The sequence below is a fragment of the Gymnoscopelus microlampas genome (assembly GCF_963454915.1).
Source record: "Gymnoscopelus microlampas genome assembly, chromosome: 20".
Lineage (NCBI taxonomy): Eukaryota > Metazoa > Chordata > Actinopteri > Myctophiformes > Myctophidae > Gymnoscopelus > Gymnoscopelus microlampas.
This window is the reverse complement of record NC_139957.1, coordinates 25,717,217-25,739,696: the sequence shown is the minus strand read 5'-3', so window position 1 is coordinate 25,739,696 and position 22,480 is coordinate 25,717,217. Positions and strand designations below refer to the sequence as shown.

The following is a 22,480-nucleotide window of genomic DNA, read 5'->3' as shown; positions in this document are numbered from 1 at the left end:
GAAAAATGTAATGGTTTTTGTTGAGGATTTAGCCAGCGGTGCCTCCAGCCATAGCGAGATCCTCTGGAGACATGGTGAATATTGAAGGGCTTAGCCAGGGCCCTTCCGCCTCGACACTCCTGACAGGAGATTTGTTGATGACCTTCAAACGATGAGGAGGAAGTCAATGATGGCTCTGATCGCCCCTTCAGTATCGCTACCCGGCCCGGACTCTACACTCCCTGCATGCTGCTGCTGTCATCATGACGGCGACGCTGCTCTTTCCAACAGCATTCATCACTTAGATCTAATTATTTTAAGTGTGCCGCAATTGTGAGGAGGTGGCAGCAGCCTGTGCCCGCGTAAGGTACTTCCCCCCAACTGATAGAAAGAGCTAGTTAAAACTGTTGGCATCAAACTCCCCGAGACTGGACAATCGGCATGGGAGAGGCTGTAAAGAAAAGATATGGAAGTGAGAGCCAGGGGAATGCTGACAGGGCATATTAGGCTCACACGTTACCTGAATTCATATGTCGAGCTACTGCTGACTATTGATGCAACTTCTGATGCAGTGCGCTCGTCTCACCATGAACCAGGCCAATGCTGTCAACAAAACCACATCAAAACAAAACAAAACGCAGAAAAACAAAATATCAAAAATGCCTTAGACTTCAAAATATCCTCTGAAAGACTACGGCAACCTTGTATTTGGAGCCCTACTTTTGAAATTATAAAAATAACAATTCTTCACAGGCCACCTGTCTGTGTTTCCTCCAATAGAGACATGTAATCTAATGAAAAAGCCTGCTGGTTGGCTCTGAATAAAAAAGGAGTGGTTGTAAAATAACTGCCTAAGAAACAAGGGGAAAAACAAGAGCTTAAGAATGCCTCTGTCTATCAAATGAAGCGATAAAACGATCTGTGACATCCTTTGTTGTGTACTCGCTGCAGGGGTGCAGCAGTTAATCGAACTAATTGATTTAATATACAATAATAGCTAAAACAACCATATCTACAGGCTCACAACATGTTGAGCTTGTATTCTAATACGCTTTTTAAACTATGTTTACATTGCGATGCAACACATTGTGAGCTTAGTTAATTGCAAATTGTTGTGAGCTTGATCAATTCTTTATGCTATTTTTGCAACACTGTTGTACAAAGTATAAAATTGGGCTTATAAAAAAATAACATTTTAAAAAATCAATTAGATTTATTTCATGCAGATGAATTGATATATAATGTTTTTAAATTATACTCCAAAAACGCACTTCTAGATTATTTGATTAATACAAAAAATGTATGATAGAATTATTGCTAATTAGATCATCAATAGTTGCAGCCCTAACTAGCTGTAATACCTTCGCAGAAGGGTGCCACGGGAAAGTTGAAAACAAAAAAGGGTAATGTGCATAAATGCATATGAGCATCTGAGAATAACCCTGCATATTATGCAGCTATGAATCCAAGATTGAGACTATAGGCCAGGACAACTTTACCCTTCTCCTATACCCCTTTGATTGAAGAAAAAGATACACAACCTCCTGACCTTCTGCTGACCTGGTGTGTTTGTGAGTCGCTACTCAATTTTCAGCAAGGAGAGTGATCTATTTCAGTACAGCGGTGGTAGCCGATTCATATTATAATGATTCAAAATAAGAGAGCAATATTATAAAGGGCTCTATTCAACACGGGTTTGGCTGTAAAAGACCACAAAGAATCATTTTCCATCCTTTCAATGGCACACGTTGCTGTCTGAATACATGTCAAAGAAAGGCTCCCTTTCCAAAAGAATCCCTTTGCAATGTTTGCCAACTGTGGCCTCCTTCAAACACACTGAATATCACACAAATAACATGAATCCCAATGGAGGCTTAGTTCATCAGCAGTTTACAGTCTGATGCTTCGATCCTCTATGGTCTACCAAATCAGCTAGAATGTCAGCTTCTTTACTTTGTACACAGACAGCAATATCCTGACTGTTAATGTTTTACGTTAAAGGACAACGTCACCAATTTTAACCCTATCCTCATATGATTATTGGTCCCCACTGACAATATGGTACCATTTTGTCTACTCTGTCTGGTTTGGTCATTTCAAAATGTTTTATTTATTTTTTTATTAATGCGACAACAATGGCTTCTATTATAGCATAATAATAATAACTTTCCAGGAATAGAAAGCCTGCAGTTTCTATTAACTTGGATTCCCCATCGATGATGTCACTGGTAGGCAAAGACAGAGAAAAATGGTACCATATTATAATGATCACGAGTGAGGACGTCATAGACTCTCCTCGACTCCATATTTGGGCATGCCCGACACAGAAGTCAATATATGGGCATAAAAGAAACACAGACAGACGGATACAGAAATCTCCATATATGGTACTCTGACAACGGGTACAACGGGTATCGGGTGGGCCATGCATTTCCAACTTGCTTTGTTCCCCACTTGCATTGTTTTCGAGTAGGCCGGTGCACCGGTCTAGTACGGCTCAACGGGAGGAACCTAGGAGCATACACAAAAAGCCTTATCTATAGAACTAACTCATGAGAATTTCTCATCTTAACCTATTTTCCTGGCACCACAAAGACAGTTTTACTTGACCAATCAATATAGTCCAACGATAAAGACAGATGTGCTGCAGTATCTGGGCCTATTACCCATTGCCGATCCATCTTCATTTGTGCTGAAAGGAGTCAGACCAGACTTGAGTACCTTTGGAAATGAGCCTCCTCTTCTACTGTAGGCTACATAAATTCAAGGTCTAGCATGACAACAGCTCTAGCATGATCAGGGACCAATTTGACTTTATAGGTACACACACTACAGTAAAATCCTCCGTGTTAATTTAACTCTGAGAGTGGACCCTTGCGGGTCCATTTGGTTACATTAGTACAATATCAGAGTTACAAATGGATGAATAAACACTGAGGATTTTACTGTGAATATGTACTACAGCAAGACAGGAGGCACCAACATGCAGGCAGACACTCATTTTAACGTAAATGCATGACCTGTTTAGATAGGAGGATAAATAAATATGAGGATAAGGTTTTTGATGGGTTGACATACAGGGTTTCCTATGAACAAAATAAAGGACGATTTTAACCACAAAATGAGGGCAAAATATTTGTATAGTTTTCTTAACATCCAAATTTTGAGTGAGCTGACTTGCATTCTGGGTTTCTATAAGGCTCTGGAAGTCTTGTTTCAGCCTGCAAAGGTTCTTGTATAACTTTAATTGTCCTCAAACCCCGTCATTGAATGAAACAGGTGTCCCATTGGTAACTTCACTATTCAAGCTTATTCAAGCAAAACCCTAGGTTTACAGTGCTTGCTCTCTCTAACTCACACACTCTCTCTCTCTCTCTCTCTCTCTCTCTCTCTCTCTCTCTCTCTCTCTCTCTCTCTCTCTCTCTCTCTTTCTCTCTCTCTCTCTCTCTCTCTCTCTCTCTGTCACTCACAAATACAGATAGTCAATGAATGGAAAGATAATTATGCTTAGCAAGCCATCCTATTATTTTCTTTGTGCTGTGCCACTCTATTTCTCTGGGCTATTTACTCTATTTTCGTGATGCGTAAAGATAATAAGCTCCGCTGAATAATGAAAGTAGACAAAAAAGCAAGACTGAGGCCAATATTCACATTCTTCTCTCTCTCACTCACTCACTCTGTAGCCTAGTTGAGGCCTGGTACATGAGGGCCAACTGCATGGCCAAGCAAGGCTAAACTTGATGCTGCCCTTGCTTGACACCTCATGTATTTGTTGTCAGGATGTTGATGACTTTAACCACTTAAACAACCCCATATTGTTGACCGGAGTCCCTCAGGAATCTATACTAGGGTTATTGTGGGGAAAGCTTTCGCAGAAAATAGCAGAAGCTCATTCTGAGCTTGTCGACTGCAATTCTTTGCAAAAGCTTTCCCCACAAATACGGATGTTGGGGTTCAGTGGTTAAGCTGGAGGGGAAAAAAGCACCTCTGTGACTCAGAGAGAGTTGTTTGATACGTGACCTCTGGCACATTAAACAGTTTTGAAGCCAAGTTTTTGTCTAGCAGACAATTAGTGTGCAATTAATTACGTCAGAGGATGCTGCCAGGTGTCGATAAATGTAGTTGGAACAGACTTTTCCCCGAGTCACCTAACTTGACATGCTCGCCAACTCATAACAATTTATACATACATGGACGTCTGCAACTATAGTGCACACTGGGTTTATCAATTTAACTCATAATTAATAGACATATGTGGTGGCATTTACTTTAAGAACAAAGTTTGCTAAAAACGACACACGTTTGCTGACTTTAACAGCGTCAGAATTGACTTACCACAGAGTTCTTCATAGTTGACTTGACGGTGAAACCTTGTGTTTTCAGCTCCATGCTGTTCTTGGAGAGGTGCAGTGGTCTCATTCTGCACGTGACGTGGGAAATGGAATTACGCTTCAAACCGTAAACGTTTTCTAAATGAGCAACCTAATGTAGTGCTGCTAACAAAACATGTCGCCTGGTGTTTGTTAGGGACGGGTTGCTATGGAACTTCCAACACGGAGGCGCTTTCGCCGGGTCTAATGTTATGGTTGCTGTGTGGACCATATCCCTGAGCCGTTGCCGTGGAAACCCCACGCCGCGCGCGCCACTGCTGAAAAGAATCACTAAAGGTAGAGTTAATAAAACTTAAAGATATATATAACCTTAAACTCATTCTCAAAACCCTTCTCACTGCCAAATGTCAGTTAATTCTGCTAGATTTAGCAGATAATGTTTTGTCTATATTTTAAAACTGTAAAGGGATATTCACTTTCAAAAAAACTTTGGGTCATTTTATCGTCTACTCTGGTGTTCTCAGCTCCGTTCCGTCAGCAACTATAGGACATCCGGTTTTGGAGCTAGCAACTATAAGGTTTCCGGTTGCCTTCAAAATAAGATCACGAATGTGTACTGTTTTTTAAAAGACACAAATGTATTTTAAAAATACATTTATGATGTACGTCTTTTAAATGGCACATACTAGAACACTTCTAATTGCTAATTTTATTTTTATAGACACAAATGTATTTTAAAAATACATTTACTTTAACTGGATATTCATTTGTGTTTGTTACATATGTATTGTTTTTGAACTGTTTGTCCATTATTGTAATAATGCTGCCTCTAGGCCAGGTCACTCTTGGAAAATTATCATGATATAATATTGTTTATTGCAGAAGCAAATAAACAGTGATAAAAGTAACAACAAAATATGCTACAAATAATAATAGTAGATCAGTGCAGGTGCGATTTTAAAAAATAAAGCAAGGGGGGTTTATAAAGTTGATCTCACCTATTTAAAAACTAAATTACAATACAAATAAGAATGTAATCAGAAAAATAAAAGTGTGTGTGTGTGTGTGTGTGTGTGTGTGTGTGTGTGTGTGTGTGTGTGTGTGTTCGTGAGAACTGTTCCATAACTGAGCGCCCCTGAACTTGATAGAAAATTGATACAGACCAGTAGGACAGAATGTTGGTGAGAATTGAGAGATAATTTGTAAAAAAAAACAACAGGCAGGCCGTCCAGTGCGGCCAGAGATGTAAGAAGAAAGTGCCGTTTTCAGAAAACAGTGGACACTGGAAAGGCGCCGGCGGACGCTGCCAACACTTCTGACATACGCACTCGTGCGGGGACAAATGCCCTACAACGCCACACTCTCGGATAAGCCCGAGAGGTGTAAAAAAAAGTGTGGCAGACTGTCCGGTGAGGTCAGAGGTCAGAAAAGTGCCGTTCTCAGACAAAAGTGGACACTGGACAGCTCGATGAATGTTAGGGACCAAAAAAAAAGTCACTACAAAGTACTACCGAAACGAAAAAACAATTTTATAAAAAGTGCATTCAGGTATTATGAATCAATGAATTGAGTGCTAACATGTAATGTAAACATACACAACAGGACAAAGGTGAAACAGTAAGCACAGCGCTGCAGGGAATCGAACCCTGTTCCCAGTAGAAACCAGGCGTACCGACTACCAGCGCTTGTTTGCCATGTTGACACCATATTGCATACTTGCATTAAAATGAATGAAAAGATATGAATAACTATATTTATGAATCATTACAATTGTCTAATGGACTGTTGTTAGATTTAAGCCCAAGCTGCAGGTTACAGACAGCCCAGTACACAATTATACAATCCCAGGTCGATCTAAAAACGAATGTTACATGATTTAGTGGCGTTTCTGTGGAAAATAAAGGGCACTTTACCTGGATGATGATAATGATGCTGCTGCTGCAGCTAATGCTGCTGCTAGTGCCGTGACCACTGCAGCATAATAATAACTGTCAAGTTCTTTCACAGTTCAGCTCCAAACCCAAGACAAGGACACAACTCAGTCTCAAACTCAATCAACTCCTTTATTTTTTCCAACTCTTATATTTCATTTTGGTTGGCTTCTTTTCGTTGATTGGTCAATCATAGTCAGGTTGTAAACCTTAAAAGACAGAGAAAACAAGGTTTAACAACATTGCCGTTTTACAACAAATTAGGGTATTTATTAAACAACTTAGGGTTTTCAAATAATACACGTTTTAAAACAATAAATGTTTTAAAACAATAAATGCTTTAAAACAATAAATGTACTTAGTTATTTTACACCACTGGTGAATTCAGATCATTTATAACATGAATTTGTCCTGGGTCACAAAAGCCAACAGGGACAAAACATTCTGAACACAGTATCTCAGGACATGGTGATGGAAGGTGCAGTGCATTTCTTGCAGGTGATGGGAGAGGATTGGTGAACTGATTAGAAAAAAATAAAATGCATGCAGTAATGCATATTCATTTCAACCTGTACCTCCCCCCTCCTATGACACATTTTAACACTGCTGCCCCCCATAACAATGTAACCAATCAAGTGCTAATAAACCAGGGAAATGTAAATGCAACGCAAACCATGAGCAGGGCACCACAGGGAATCGAACCCTGTCCTAGTAAAACCAGGAGAACCAGACCAGCGCCTTATTTTGGTTTTTTTGCGTTTGTTTTTTTTATGACGCGAATGACGCATTTTATGACGCGAATGGCGCAACGCAAGTGACCTCCCTAACCAGCAGCACCCTAACCAGCAGCAGTAAAGAATTAAAAAAAGTTCCTACCTTCCAGCCATCTTCACTGCACACGCTGCAGCAACAGCATCATAGTTCCTACCTTTCTGCCATCTTCACTGGACACGCTGCAGCAACAGCCATAGATATAGAAACCTAGATCGTCACAGCGGATCATCCGTTTCCATCTGCGTCTTCTTCTGTCACTCCAGCCACCTGCATGTCCTCAAGATGTCTTCTTCTGGTCAACTTCAGATTCTGGAAAGAAAGACAAAACAGTTCAGTTGTGTAGGCCATTGTTTTCTTTTTGTTTTGCGTTGGCGGATTTCTTTTGCGAATGGCACATTTTATGATGCAACACAAGTGACCTCCCTAACCCTAACTAAGAGCAGCAAAGAATTTGAAAAAGTTCCTACCTTCCAGCCATCTTCACTGCACACGCTGCAGCAACAGCATCATAGTTCCTACCTTTCTGCCATCTTCACTGCACACACACTGCAGCAACAGCATCATCGTTCCTACCTTTCTGCCATCTTCACTGCACACGCTGCAGCAAGAGCCATAGATATAGAAACCTAGATCGTCACAGCGGATCATCCGTTTCCATCTGCGTCTTCCTCTGTCACTCCAGCCACCTGCATGTCCTCAAGATGTCTTCTTCTGGTCAACTTCCGATTCTGGAAAGAAAGACAAAACAGTTCAGTTGTGTAGGCCATTGTTTTCTTTTTGTTCTTTTGCGAATGGCACATTTTATGACGCGAATGGCGCAACACAAGTGACCTCCCTAACCCTAACCAGCAGCAGCAAAGAATTTTAAAAAGTTCCTACCTTCCAGCCATCTTCACTGCACACGCTGCAGCATCAGCATCATAGTTCCTACCTTTCTGCCATCTTCACTGCACACGCTGCAGCAACAGCATCATAGTTCCTACCTTTCTGCCATCTTCACTGCACACGCTGCAGCAACAGCGTCATAGTTCCTACCTTCCAGCCATCTTCACTGCACACACTGCAGCAACAGCCATAGATATAGAAACCTAGATCGTCACAGCGGATTATCCGTTTCCATCTGCATCTTCCTCGTCACTCCAGCCACCTGCATGTCCTCAAGATGTCTTCTTCTGGTCAACTTCCGATTCTGGAAAGAAAGACAAAACAGTTCAGTTGTGTAGGCCATCGTTTTCTTTTTGTTCTTTTGCGAATGGCACATTTTATGACGCGAATGGCGCAACACAAGTGACCTCCCTAACCCTAACCAGCAGCAGCAAAGAATTTTAAAAAGTTCCTACCTTCCAGCCATCTTCACTGCACACGCTGCAGCATCAGCATCATAGTTCCTACCTTTCTGCCATCTTCACTGCACACGCTGCAGCAACAGCATCATAGTTCCTACCTTTCTGCCATCTTCACTGCACACGCTGCAGCAACAGCGTCATAGTTCCTACCTTCCAGCCATCTTCACTGCACACGCTGCAGCAACAGCCATAGATATAGAAACCTAGATCGTCACAGCGGATTATCCGTTTCCATCTGCATCTTCCTCGTCACTCCAGCCACCTGCATGTCCTCAAGATGTCTTCTTCTGGTCAACTTCAGATTCTGAGAAGACAAAACAGTTCAGTTGTGTAGGCCATTGGTTCTCAGTGTGGGGGTCCCGGGACCCCCAGGGGGTGTTAATATAGCATCACAATAATTTTAACCCTTTATATATTTTGGCTGTTCAAAAATAGCAGATATACAAGCTCAGGCCAGCACCAAATACCACGCTATGAGCTTGTAGACCTGCCATTTTTGAACAAAATCGGTGTGTGTGTGATAGATATATACACACAGATTTTGATATATATATATATATATATATATATATATATATATATATATATATATATATATATATATATATATATATATATATATATATATATATATATATATATATATATATATATATATATATATATATATATATATATATATATATATATCCTCTTTTTTAAGCAAACATAACAACTCAAATCTTTGCTTCTGGGGCTCCCTGGAACCAAATATTTGAGATGGGGCCAAATACATTTAATTTTGGGGGTCCTTGAAAGTTTGAGAACCACAGGTGTAGGCCTACAGGGTCACATTTTGGAAGCCGTCACTACAATGCTTATAGTCTGTTCTGGTTTCAGAAATTACTAAAGACAGGTAGTAGTTCACAAACATTTACATGTCAAGGACCCCCCCAAAGTCATTTGTATTTGGCCACAGATCCCATCTGAAAACATGTGCCAGGGACCCACATACAAGATTTGTGTTAATAATATTGTTTGTAATACAACACACATCTTGTAGCCTTACAGGGTCCCTGTCATAGGAGAGTCCTTGATATGGAAGAGGTTTGAAAACAACTGACTGAGTTGGTTTTAGTAGTTGTAGGCTATAGCTTAGGCTATAAACCCAATTCTTAAACAATAATGTTAAATAGTCAGGCTAAAAAGATGTAATTTTCATATCATTCAAACAGTTTGTATTTACCTGCAGCAGGGGGACAGGTTCCATTCTGAAGTGATCCACCCTGGCATCTCTCACCTGCCTTCTATTTATATCTAATAAGCACTGCTCACATCCAGTCAATCAACATAATGATGATTGACTAATGGTGTGTGTGTGTGTGTGTGTGTGTGTGTGTGTGTGTGTGTGTGTGTGTGTGTGTGTGTGTGTGTGTGTGTGTGTGTGTGTGTGTGTGTGTGTTCTTCGTGTGATTAGTGGAAGGTAACTGGGGTCTTGTTTTTCAAGGCACAAGGACCCCTGTGTTAGTGAGCGCTACCTACTGGGCTGGCAGCATTCCAATAATTTAACAGTGGGTAGCAATATTCAATAAATCACAAGTGTGAATAAACAAGCTTAGTTTGAGAAGAACAGTGGGCAGCAGACACAGCAGCACCCAGAAACGAGTATTGGCTTCAATGCCTCGGCTGGACTTGAACCTGTGGCCCTGTTTGCAGATACCACAGAGGTGTTCACCAACTCCACTGCCCTACAGCACCACCACACATTTACACATCCTTTCTTTTAGTAATTTTAAGTGTAGTTCCTGGATGTTAAGTCTTCAAAACATGCTTCAGAGTAAAGGAGCAGGAGGATTTGAACCCACGACTTTTGGATCATGTAGACAATGTTCAGCACAGTGAGCTGAGCTACCATGCTGCCAACTCATCCAGACCAGTTTGTGTTCTGCTTTAAGTGACTACTAACAACGATACAAACAAAATACAGATTTTTGTTTTGGTATATTGTGCTGTTGCTTGTCTAGAATCTCTAGGTGTTTGAATGTTTATGGAGCACAATGGAAACAAGCCTCTGGCTTTATTGTGAGGAATCCATCCAAGTACAATAGTTAATTGAGTTCGGATTCTCTCTACATAATGGCAAAAGGTCCTGGGTTCAAATCCTACAAATAGCAGATCTACATGTTTAATTCATTGTATAACTGTACGTGCTTTTTGCAAACTGTTAATAAAGTATTCAATCAATCAAAACAATCTTGAAATAATTGTGACAAAGTTTTAATACTTTTGAAAGTACTTTCTTTGGGGGCCCCCTGGCATAAAATCTCTTCAGATGAGGGTCCGCAGCAAAATACAATTTGGGGGTCCTTGATATGAAGAATTTGAAAACCACTGTGTTGTTCAAAGGAGTGGCCATAGTTGAATGGGTAGAGAGCCTGTCTTGTAAACAGAAAGCCCTGGATTCAAATCCTGGGCCTGGTGATTGTGTCCATGAGATAGGCACTGAGTTCCTAGCTGCTCCTCTGTGGGTGGCCAGGGACGTGCACAGATAGACTCTAGGTGGTGCTAGAGCACCTGCCCTCTTGACCAGAAGTGCCCTTTTGAAAAAAAGGGGGAAAAAGTGTTTTTTTTCTTTCAGTTTACAGCAGGGGTCTTCAACAGGGGGTCCAGGACCCCTAGGGGGTCCTCAGAGTTACTACAGGGGGTCCGCCAAATCTTTATGTGATATGATTTTTCTTTTTACCATAACCACTCGAAACCTAGCATCCCTTTTCTGAGGAGAACTTTAGCCAAAAATAGCAGAGCGTCCGTCCGTCCGTCCGACAGACAGACAGACAGACAGACAGATATAGATCTGTCTGTCTTCTTTTTGACGTAACCATGGTAAATATACAGCTTGCATAATGTTAATAGCCTAATATAATAATATAGCCGATCATGATTATGTTTATGTATATATTATATTATATTTAATTATATATATACACACACAAACACACACTTTTATTTTTAAGTCCTAAATCTACTTCCGCTTCTGGTCTAGTCTTTACAGTATCTTTGAAATTAAGATCGAGAAATGAAAGAATGAAAAAGCAAAACCCTGTTTTCTTACGTTTCATTTTTTTATTTTTATTGAAGAATGAAAAATGAAAGACGGGAGCGAAACGAACGTAACTTGTGTTAAAATGAAGAATGAAAAATGAAAAACGGGAGCGAACAGGAGCGAAAGAACCGACACGACCCTAAATGAAAAATGAAAAATGAAAAACGAGCGCAACGGGCGGTTTTCTGTTCGTGGTTTTCAAAAGAAAATCCAGCTGCCAGAACGTACACGGACCCAGAACCCCACAATTTTTAACATTCACAATTATAAAGAATATAAATAAAGAATGAAAATAAACTTTTAAGTGCATACTTTTAGTGGCATGTCTATTACATCATGTGTACCTACCAGTTTAATATCAGGCAATGGATGTGGAGCCATTTAAAAATGTGAGACATTTTCAAAGAGAACTCTGGAACTAATCTGAACAAGAATCAAGAGGGATTTATTTGTCACTTACTCAAGTAGCAGTGAAATGTTGAGACCTGTTTCTACAGAGACTGTGATAACACAACCAAACAAAATACATCAGTAACAAGTAACAATACTGATGTAATGAAGTAGAAATAAAAATATAGATAACACAAATAAAATTAAAGTACAGATGGAATGGCTGGTATGATAAACCTTGTGCGTCACAAGTGCCACGGCAAATAGCTGTCTCGTGTCCAGCATCCAATTTGTAAAGGCTATGCACTGAAAATGGCCTTTTTCTGACCCCTGACCTCACTGGACGGCCCGCCACTTTTCAAAATACACCTGTTTGGCTTAGCGGGGAGTGTGGCGTTGTAGGGGAGGTGTCCCCGCACGCGTGCGTATGTCAGAAGTGTCGGCAGTGTCCGCCGGCGCCTGTCCAGTGTCCACTTTTGTCTGAGAACGGCACTTTTCTGACCTCTGACCTCACTGGACGGTCCGCCACACTTTTTTTTTACACCTCTCCCGCTTAGCGGAGAGTGTGGCGTTGTAGGGGAGGTGTCCCCGCACGCGTGCGTATGTCAGAAGTGTCGGCAGTGTCCGCCGGTGCCTGTCCAGTGTCCACTTTTGTGTGAAAACGGCACTTTTCTGACCTCTGACCTCACTGGACGGTCCGCCACACTTTTCTTTACACCTCTCCCGCTTAGCGGAGAGTGTGGTGTTGTAGGGGAGGTGTCCCCGCACGCGTGCGTATGTCAGAAGTGTCGGCAGTGTCCGCCGGTGCCTGTCCAGTGTCCACTTTTGTGTGAAAACCGCACTTTTCTGACCTCTGACCTCACTGGACGGTCCGCCCACTTTTTTTTACACCTCTCCCGCTTAGCGGAGAGTGTGGTGTTGTAGGGGAGGTGTCCCCGCACGCGTGCGTATGTCAGAAGTGTCGGCAGTGTCCGCCGGCGCCTGTCCAGTGTCCATTTTTGTCTGAAAACGGCACTTTTCTGACCTCTGACCTCACTGGATAGTCCGCCACACCTTTTTTTTACACCTCTCGGGCTTATCCGAGAGTGTGGCGTTGTAGGGGAGGTGTACCCGCACGCGTGCATATGTCAGAAGTGTCGGCAGTGTCCGCCGGCGCCTGTCCAGTGTCCACTTTGGTCTGAGAACGGCACTTTTCTGACCTTTTCTGACCATTTATCCATTTAGACAAATTATTAATGTTTAAAAAAACACAGAAAAAACACAGAAACATAATATGTGTTGTAAAGCTTCGTTTAAATGATTAATTTGTAGTTTTAATGTGCAAATTAACCGTTTTTCTACTTTATTTTTATTTTTAGAGGGTACTCTTATTCTGAAGAGATCGTCCACCGGAAGTCTTATAGTTGCTCCGTTATAGTTGCTTGCTGACTGAACACAGCCGGTGTTCTCACCCTGCCCTCCTAATACGCGAGGGGGCCGTGTTTTTTCTATAACTTTTTCATTTTTTTCTTTTTATTGTATTTAATTTTTTTCATTTTCCAAAAAAAGTATTAAAAATAAATGAAAAAAGTCATCGAAAAAACACGGCCCCTCGCGGAGGACGGCAGGGTGAGTCACCAGAACCAAGGACGGGTGTTTTTGGTGAATCTAACATGTTAAAAATGGAGTTTGAAGTTATAATGGGTTTGTATAGGAAGGGGGCGTGCCTGATAAAATGAATATCAAATATCTAAATACTGAATCAAACAACTTAAAAAACGGTCTGGGGGTTCACAAAAGCCTGCGTAGACGTAAAGATTAGTTTTGGTGCTTTTCACCTTTATTTTGATGGAGAGAGAGACATGTTGAACTTGGGAATCAAACCCAGGACACACTTACTGTCAGGCATCAAGGCTATACATGTTTTAACCACTTGGCCATCGGCACCCCATATAGGTCTATCTTTAAGGTTGATAATGTAACCAACTCCATGTTTGCATGTTTTTTTGTTTTGCTTTTTCCATTTTAAAATGCAAGACATACAGCTACGTGACCAACAGAACAGAAGACAAAACAAAACAAAACATAACAACAAGAGACAAAAAACAACCACTATACACCAATTGCATTTTAATCTCGACCAAGCCAGAATGGGAAGGGATAATGTTTTTGCCCCTGTGATTGATTCTGTGAGTCTGTCTGTAACTGCACGCACTCTCCCAGTCATATGGAGCCAGTGCCCATGGGGGCTCTTGACCAGGGGCCCATATATTTGCATGTTGTACATTACTGTAAATATATAATTATACGTTAACACACACATTTGTGGGGCCCTCAGCCTACAGTACAGTCCTATAGCTGTCCGACAGGAATCACGTCTGCAGAGAGCTTAAAGTATTTCAAAGATATTTTTTTACATGCAATAAATATGTATGTAGATAGACAGTAAATCCTGCATGATAAAATGTCTACAGGTGAGTTCTTAACCCACACATGCCTTAACACTCGAGTGCTGTGTTTATTTTGGAAGCCTCCAAAAGGCTTTCACTTTTAGCCATAAGAGGTGTCACAAATGTGAAAAGTGTCTATCGTATAAACTCAACTTACTCCCGCAGCTTCGTCCTGTCCTGACAGCTGCACCCCCAAGACTTGACACAGCCTTGGGTAAGCAACCCGGCCTGGCAGAGATCTGCGTTCCGAGGAGAGCACTTTTCTAGTTGCTTCTGCAGCCACTAAAGTACTCCTCAAAGATCCCCAGAAACAGAAGAGAATGGATCACATGCTCATCTCATCATCATATTAGTGAAGGAGACCGCCATCTAACAGTAAATGCTTAATGTTTTGTCTGGCAGCTCGACTGAGGCCTTGACTCTCAATAAGCTGGTTATAGAGAGCAGCTTGTGCATTGAATCATTCCAATTTAGGGATGTGGCACTTTTAATCTTCCAATGTCCTTTTTTGCCTCTGGAGACTCTTGGAGGGACTGGTGCAACTGTTATTAATCTTCAGCGCACAGGCAATTTCTCTAAAAGCCCCTATTTGTTTTTTATGTCTCCATTGAGAGAGGACGGTATAGCAGCGAAGAAGGAGACTGTAAACAAGGTATGCAGGAGAAGGCGAGTTATGTCCTTGTCAGCATTCAATACTGGTCTCTCTCTCTCTCTCTCTCTCTCTCTCTCTCTCTCTCTCTCTCTCTCTCTCTCTCTCTCTCTCTCTCTCTCTCTCTCTCTCTCTCTCTCTCTCTCTCTCTCTCTCTCTCTCTCTCTCTCTCTCTCATTCTCTCTCTCTCTCTCTCTCTCTCTCTCTCTCTCTCTCTCTCTCTGTCCCTCTGTCTCCCCCTCTCCCTCTCCTCACACACACACGCGCACGCGCACGCGCACGCACACACACACACACACACACACACACACACACACACACACACACACACACACACACACACACACACACACACACACATGTCCGCTCTTTCTCTATTCCCCTCAGAGGATTAAAGAGAGGAAGAAGGGAGTTTTCAGAAAGCAAACTGAGCAAACTGGAGCGTCAGCATGAATTCAGCTGGACTGAGAAATGACTGTTCAAATGGAATGGCGCTATCTCACCACTGAGGTGAGAGTGGGGTGGAGGGGAGAGGAGGCTATGTGTATTCTGATGTGTGGAAAAACATTAACAGTAAATAGTGTTCATTTCAATAACTGCAGAAACAGTGTGAAATACACGCTATTGTTTATTCTGGCATTGTCTTGAATAGTGTGTGTCTATGTGGAGTGGGTGCATGCATGTGTTGTTGTACGTGTGTCTGTATGCTTATGTCTGTCACCAAATAGGTCAAGTTAACATCTTTGTTTTCCGAGGCTGCCTCAAGGACAACAGCATAGTCTCTGTGTGTTGGCGCACACAACACTCAATACATTCTTATTGTCTGGCACTAATGATGTATTGTGGTGGGTAACTAGTTGCTTTTAGTGTTTTGAAAATCTCTAGAAAATGTATTCTGCTGGTAGAAAATGAGCCTGGGGAAAAAAACAAAACCAATTGTCATTACAAAGGTTTTGTGTTGTTTATCCATGCTGCCTCTGTCCTTATGTTGTCCCTGGTTTGATCTTCAGCTCATTTGTCAGTCCACCTCCACGCCCCTGGCAGTCATCTTATGCTGTAATGGAAAATAGCAAGTATGACATCATTAGAGCAAGAACATGTACCTACAACACAGATGACTCTGGGGAGATAAGCAAAAGAATCTCAGCACGAAAAGGAAGCAGCGACCATTGTTGTTCACCAATTACCATGAGGCAAGATAAACAACCATTGGGTCAGGCATTTGGTGGTAGGGAAGGTTTCCAAGGGATTTTTGAGTTTAAGAGAACATTTAGCATTAAACTGCAAAATGTATTTACAAACTATTTTTGGAACTTAATTAGGCATTGGAAATAATGGTGGCATCACATGCTATAACAATTACAATCTACTTTGCTTTGAGAGCTTTACTCATTTTAGTTTTCTCAAATTAGTCTTCAAATTAGCCAATAGTCTAGCCGCGGAGGCTCTTTCCAGATATATCAAAAGACTAGACATTTACAGAAGCCATTTTTAGCAAAATGTATTGTATTGTTAATTGTTGATGTTGTTTTGTGTTTTATTGTATGTTTTGATTATCTTTTTATTTTGTTGTGATCACGAGTATTTCATATTTGAACTGTATTTTATAGCTGTAGTATATTTTATATCGGTATAGTTTACCTGCAGTGTATTGTGGTTTTATGATAATGAAAGCTGTATATATTTTAATTACGTAAAACCCAACTAGGGACAATTGTTGAAAATTATTAATAGCTATAAACTCTGTGCACTGCAGTACATCAGTTTCATTCTCTGTACTGGAAATTGCAATGTCCCTATAAAAGAAAATGACTTTGACTCTGTTTGCCTCAACATCCTGATTTATCCAGAATCCCTCAACAGGCTAGGACAAAATAGAATTCAGATTGTGGATGAATTGCCCCTGTTAAAGCTGTCATTTATTTTAGTGATTACAATGTTAACCAGTCTGTATGGTAGTATAACTTATGCAATTGGGGTGGTTGTATTTGATCTTCCTGCTCTTTATTGAGACATTAAGATCCCATGTGTCTGGTTTGACATGACTTGGTTGACAAGTGGTACTGAACAGGAAAATTACACAGGGCTTTAACAATGAGGAGATGTATACTGTTTTTTATTACTATTATTAAGAATTAAGAATTAAGAATTACTAAGAATATCCAATGGCTTCTAGGTTCTAGATTGAGGACAGCACCGTCGATTGCTGCCCACATGATAAACCCCGAAAAACGATAAATAAAGTTATAAAAACAATTATAATAACATCCAATGGCAACACCAATGGATGTTTCATGATATACACCTCTAGCAGCTTTGCATTTTTATCTATTTTTATGTTTTTTTTTTTTTATGTCTGACCTATGCAGCTGGGTGTATCCTTAAGTGTAGTCTGCATTTCCCCCCGAGTGCCGATAAATCCAACAGCATAGCTCTCTTCAAACGGCAGGGCGGTTGGCTGGGGATACTTGATATGAGCACAGAATCGTGTGGCCTCACCCTGAAAAGCCACAGTCTATTGATCCTCATGCATTATAGAGGCAGGTCTGAGGCCAGCTGATATTGGAAGGTATGGTTTTCTCTCCCTCAGAGCATACAGTGTAACATGTCCACTGGACCATAGCAGCAATAATCAAACATGTGCACAGATGATAAAGAATATGGATAATTATATTCCAGTATCATAGCATTATGACTGATTTTTGTTTACACGCTTCAGCTTGTTGCACTTCACTGCTTTATATCTGCCCTTTCCCCATTCAGTAGAGATGTGGCAGTCCACGTCCTATATGGCATGAAGCAGAGTAGCCCTGCATGTAGCCCAGGAGCCTAAGATCTCCCTTGGCCTGAAGGGATTCCCCTTAAGATGAGCAATATAGATGTTTGGTTTCCCATATGAGAGGCCCACGTTCTACTGTAATTCAGGTTGGAGGACATTGGAGGCCCAGCCGGATAGGGTTTCCCGGAATGGAGGACGTCAACAGGTTGTGAATTTAGCAGAGTTGCCATGCCTAAAGCCCAGAAGCCTAATTGGCCAGGTGGGATTCCCTTTACGGGAGACCCAGATTAAAATACATACACGTCTTTGAAATTTACATGGGCTTCATGAAAATATTGCAAAGCTACAATCCGTAAGTTTTACATCCATTTACTGTTTCCCGATAGAAAAAGCTAATTGCAACAATGTCCAAACTAAAATAAAGATGTGCAATCCGGTATGCCGCCTGCTTCAAATAACATTATTGCATTGCTAAACAGTGCAATACTGTAGGTGTCCTGCCAAACACAAATTTCTCAATGGAAGCATGACCACCTTCAACCACTGCAGATATCCTATTTAAATTCTATTAACAAGCTCTTGTTAAGATCATGTTTTATTCATTAAAATAAGTTCTGGATTGAGGCTTTAATTTCAAAGACCCTCCATGAACACTCCAGGCACACTCACGGTGCACAGTACACACATATCCAATATGTCCCACTGGTGATGCTTTCAGAAGGCTTAGTATACGGCAAGTTCAGCTTTCCTCACCCAGAGGTCACTGTCATGTGAACCAGAATGTGTGAACAGTCACACCAGTGTTCCCAGTGGGGCACACCAACCTCAGCCGGACACATACTGATCTCTAGCTCTCCCATAGCACCTAAAGCCTGATTCACCGTATACTCCATCATACACTGGTTTACTGCACCAAAAATAGGCAATCTTTTTAGCAATGGTACACCATTGCAAAACTCACTTTAGGATTGCACAGTATCCCTTTCTGTTACATACAAGCACATAATATGTGAATATTAGAAAATATTATTCTCTAATAAATTCTCACTGGCAGACTCTCTGTCTCTTATCTGAATTTCTGTCTCTCTCTGTCAGTCTGTTCCCCTTGCCGTGTGTTTCAAGTATCCATTGGTATGCTCAGCTATTAGTTGTCTCTTTGTGTCTCACTCTGTTTCCACCCTTCCATTACTTTTCTTTGTGAATCTCACTATGTTTTATATACAGACAGAAGATAAATTAAAGGAAGAAACAGAATAAATAAGTGGACATTGGACAAATATAGCAAATGCATCAATAGAGGTATTGCATGATACAATTAAGCAATTAACATCCTGCTCTGTGGCATGTAAACATTTTTTAGCAGGCCTAGTTGGCTGGAAGTTTGGATCAAGATGGCAAGAGAAAAAGATCAGGAAAGAATATTCATTATTGGGACATGGATGGCAGGGCTTTGGCCACAAGACTGCCCAACTGGCTGTTTCAATAGGAACAGTGACTAACGTGACTTCTGCATTTTGATCAATGGGAAATACATCAGTAAATGGGTTTGGAAATTGTGGTCGAAAGCTAGAGAATGCTTGTGCATTGGAGCGATGTATAAGGAAAAACAGAAGAGCAACTATTCCTCAGGTGACTAAAAGTTGCAATGCAGGATGTGATCGGATTGTGTAAGCAAGATAGTATATAATATTTTATTTTCTCATGCCTTTTTTGTACATAGTGGTATATATTTTTTCCTCTGTATTCTTATGTTGATTTTTGAACTGTTTGGTTGCTACCATATATGTCTATGAAATTAATTCAAGGACCCCAACGGAAACAAGCCCGCAAGGACTTTTTTGGCCGGACCTTTTAGACAAAAGCATTATAAATGTAACTGTGTTGTTTTACATTCTTTTGCCTAATACAAATTTCAATCAATCAATCAATCAAAGAACAGTCCATTGACAACTACTGTACATAGAGAGGGATGGTATTGTAGGGTTGCAGTACATAAACAATTCATTACAAAGATTATGCTGCAAAAAAAAATGGGAGTGGTCTCTTCCAGGATGACAATACCCCCATTCACAGCACAGGACATGCATGGCCACCGAATTGTTACTAATTGAATGGTTTGAATATTTTGAGTAGCATTGGCTGCCAATGGTTCCAGAGCCATGTGGCCCATAGGGCAGGAGCCTATCTACTGTTTCAGTAGTGTGATGCGGCTTGATGTACAAGTACATCCCTTGTACATCCCTGGACATAACGCATGTGGTCTTTTGCGTGTAAAAAAAATGACATTCCTCAGATTGAATGAAAAATGGGATAAATTGATGAATTAAAATAGGCTGCTACATTCATGGAAGAAAAGTTACCTTTTAAAAAGTTTTTGATTAAAGACAAAAGTAAAATGTTCAAATATAAATGTTCATGTTTGTTTTATTAAAAAGTGAATTGCATTCTGAGAAAAATATCAGCATTTAAAGAAGAATGGTAAAAGATTAACTAAGTTATGTTTGTATGTTCAAGTACGTAATTGTATTTGATTTTTGAGCGGTGTAGCCGCTCTTATAAGTGGGGTTGGGACCCATGACCCATCCGTCGTGAAAATGTGTCTTTCGCTGTACACACTGGGTGTGATTTTTTTTAAAGGTATCTGTTGATTGTCTTGTTTAGGCTAATACAAGTTGAATAGTAGGAGTAGGTCAAGTGTGAGCATCTCAATTTATCTACATGGGGGGCACATATTTCTTTCCATCGTCAAAAGGTCTGTCATAAAAAGTTGGGGAACCACAGCTTTGTGCCTTGCATGTTTGCCTCAGCCTTTGGTATGAAAGAGTGAATATAAAGGCGCTATAGAAATACAGACCATTTACACTATTCAGACATATACTTCACAGACACAAATGCCAGGTCCCCGCAGCGACAAACCATGTTTGGCAGGGTAAATGCAATTTGCTTCCATTTGAGCAAAAGAAAATAGAAAAAGAAAGAGAAAATGCCACAGCTCTCATACACCTCACTGACACTTCTCCGGCCCCAACACAAAACATTAAAATGGAGAGCGACAGGCATTTATAAATCCTATATATTTCAAAGCAGAAGAAGATACAGAGGTTCCTATCACATACGGGCAGATGGAGGAAGGTGGGGGGAAGAGGAGGATGGGGGTTGGGCTGACGGCCCTGGAAAAGTCATCTCTGTTCACATCACATCTGCCTCTCTTTTCCTGGGGCAGGAGGCTGAGTCTGCCTCTTTGGTGTGTTCCTCACACCTCGGCTCCATTAATTGCGGTTTGCTAGAAAGCATTAGTATTCACGTAGGTGCACAGGGAACAGATGGTGTAAAAGTTTAAATATTATTAACACCTCCCAGCATTCTGAGACACTAGGTGGTGCTTATGGGGACAACCAGACATGCAGGTGAATTTACTGATTTCATAACGCCATCAAAGAAGGATGGACAAATTGGGATACAGTTCTTTTTTTCTTGAGCAAATTGGAGCGTGTGTGTGTGCGTGTGCGTGTGCGTGTGCGTGTGTGTGTGTGCGCGTGCGCATGCTCGCATGCACATGTGTGTGATGATGACACATACAGGGTAACACTTCTATGTTAGAAAGTATTGTGAGTATTTATGAGTGCTAATAACTATAATTATCTTATACGAAGATTATAATGCATTATAGATATGGGCATCATAGAAAGTGTTACTGAGATGTTTATTGCATGCAAGATAATTGGAATACATTAATGAATGACTGAAAACCAGATATCAAGCACCACAAATGTATTGCTGCAGCAATGTGGAGCGAGAGACGGAGCTGAACAAAATGCCTGCCTACTGTACATAGAATCAGCCCACTAGAAAGCACAGGTGTCAGATGATTGCAAAATAAAACAGGATGTAACACTCCCCCCTGTAAGATGGCACTTAAATGTGACATTATTCATTCACGCGTGACAGGGCATCAGCCATTTTCCTGTCCCTTCTTCTGCCAGATATGCAAAGTGTACTTTTGAACCATGTTTGCCCAAGGCATTAGCCTCTGATTGCTGTTGCATACGCGATGTAGAAACACAAAAGGATTATGGTCCCTATCAACAACAACAGGCTACAAGGAAGAACCAATGTACAGTATACTTGGAAGTACTGTAAAGCTCAAAGCATGTCAGGGCGTCTTTCTCAATAGTGCTATAGTTCTGCTGGGTCAGCAAGAGCATACAGCAATGTCCTCTTTAACTGCTTTGCCTCTAGTCTCGTCAACTGCAGCTAGCTTCGTCTACCCTGAAGATTTGTCTTCAGTAACTTCCTCCTCCTGGTCACTCTCATCTACTGATGCATGGCATTTCTCATGCATCAGACCACTATGGTATTGGCATTCAACTCAATTGAATGTCAATATACTGTATGACAATTGAATGTCTGCTACAGAGCAGGTTGTGCAACCTTGTTGCTCAGGGTCTTTAACAAACCTGTCCAACTCATGGTGGCAACATCAAAATTAAACTATGAGTGGTAAGCTGTGAGCTGCAGATGGTAGCATACACACTAAAAGCAAGTACTCTAGCCTGCTAAATCATGCAACATAAAATTCCACCAAACCACAATTGTCTCCACTGAGACTCCAAACTTGCAAAGGGGTTACAAAAGCTGTATGCATGCATGTGTCTATAAGCTGCAAGCACATTACAGCTAACAGGCACAAATAAGCATTTAATACACTGTCTCCCCAACTAAAGTACCCTTTGTACAAAATACCACAAACTACTTCACAGCTCTTGAAATACCACACAACATACAGCAAA

At 41.0% G+C, this 22,480-nt stretch overlaps 1 protein-coding gene across 1 annotated transcript in view; it reads right to left on the bottom strand.

Moving 5' to 3' along the window:
• pacrg (PARK2 co-regulated) overlaps positions 1 to 18,550 on the bottom strand; it is a gene marked incomplete at its 5' end in the record, with an annotated part of 168,264 nt that extends 149,714 nt beyond the window's left edge. Inside the window, 2 exons of the mRNA XM_084045890.1 lie at positions 4,315 to 4,399; positions 18,444 to 18,550. Of these exons, the coding sequence (XP_083902016.1) occupies positions 4,315 to 4,399; positions 18,444 to 18,550 (192 nt within the window). The remainder of the gene's footprint in view (positions 1 to 4,314; positions 4,400 to 18,443) is intronic.
• Between the last annotated feature and the right edge of the window lie 3,930 nt (positions 18,551 to 22,480).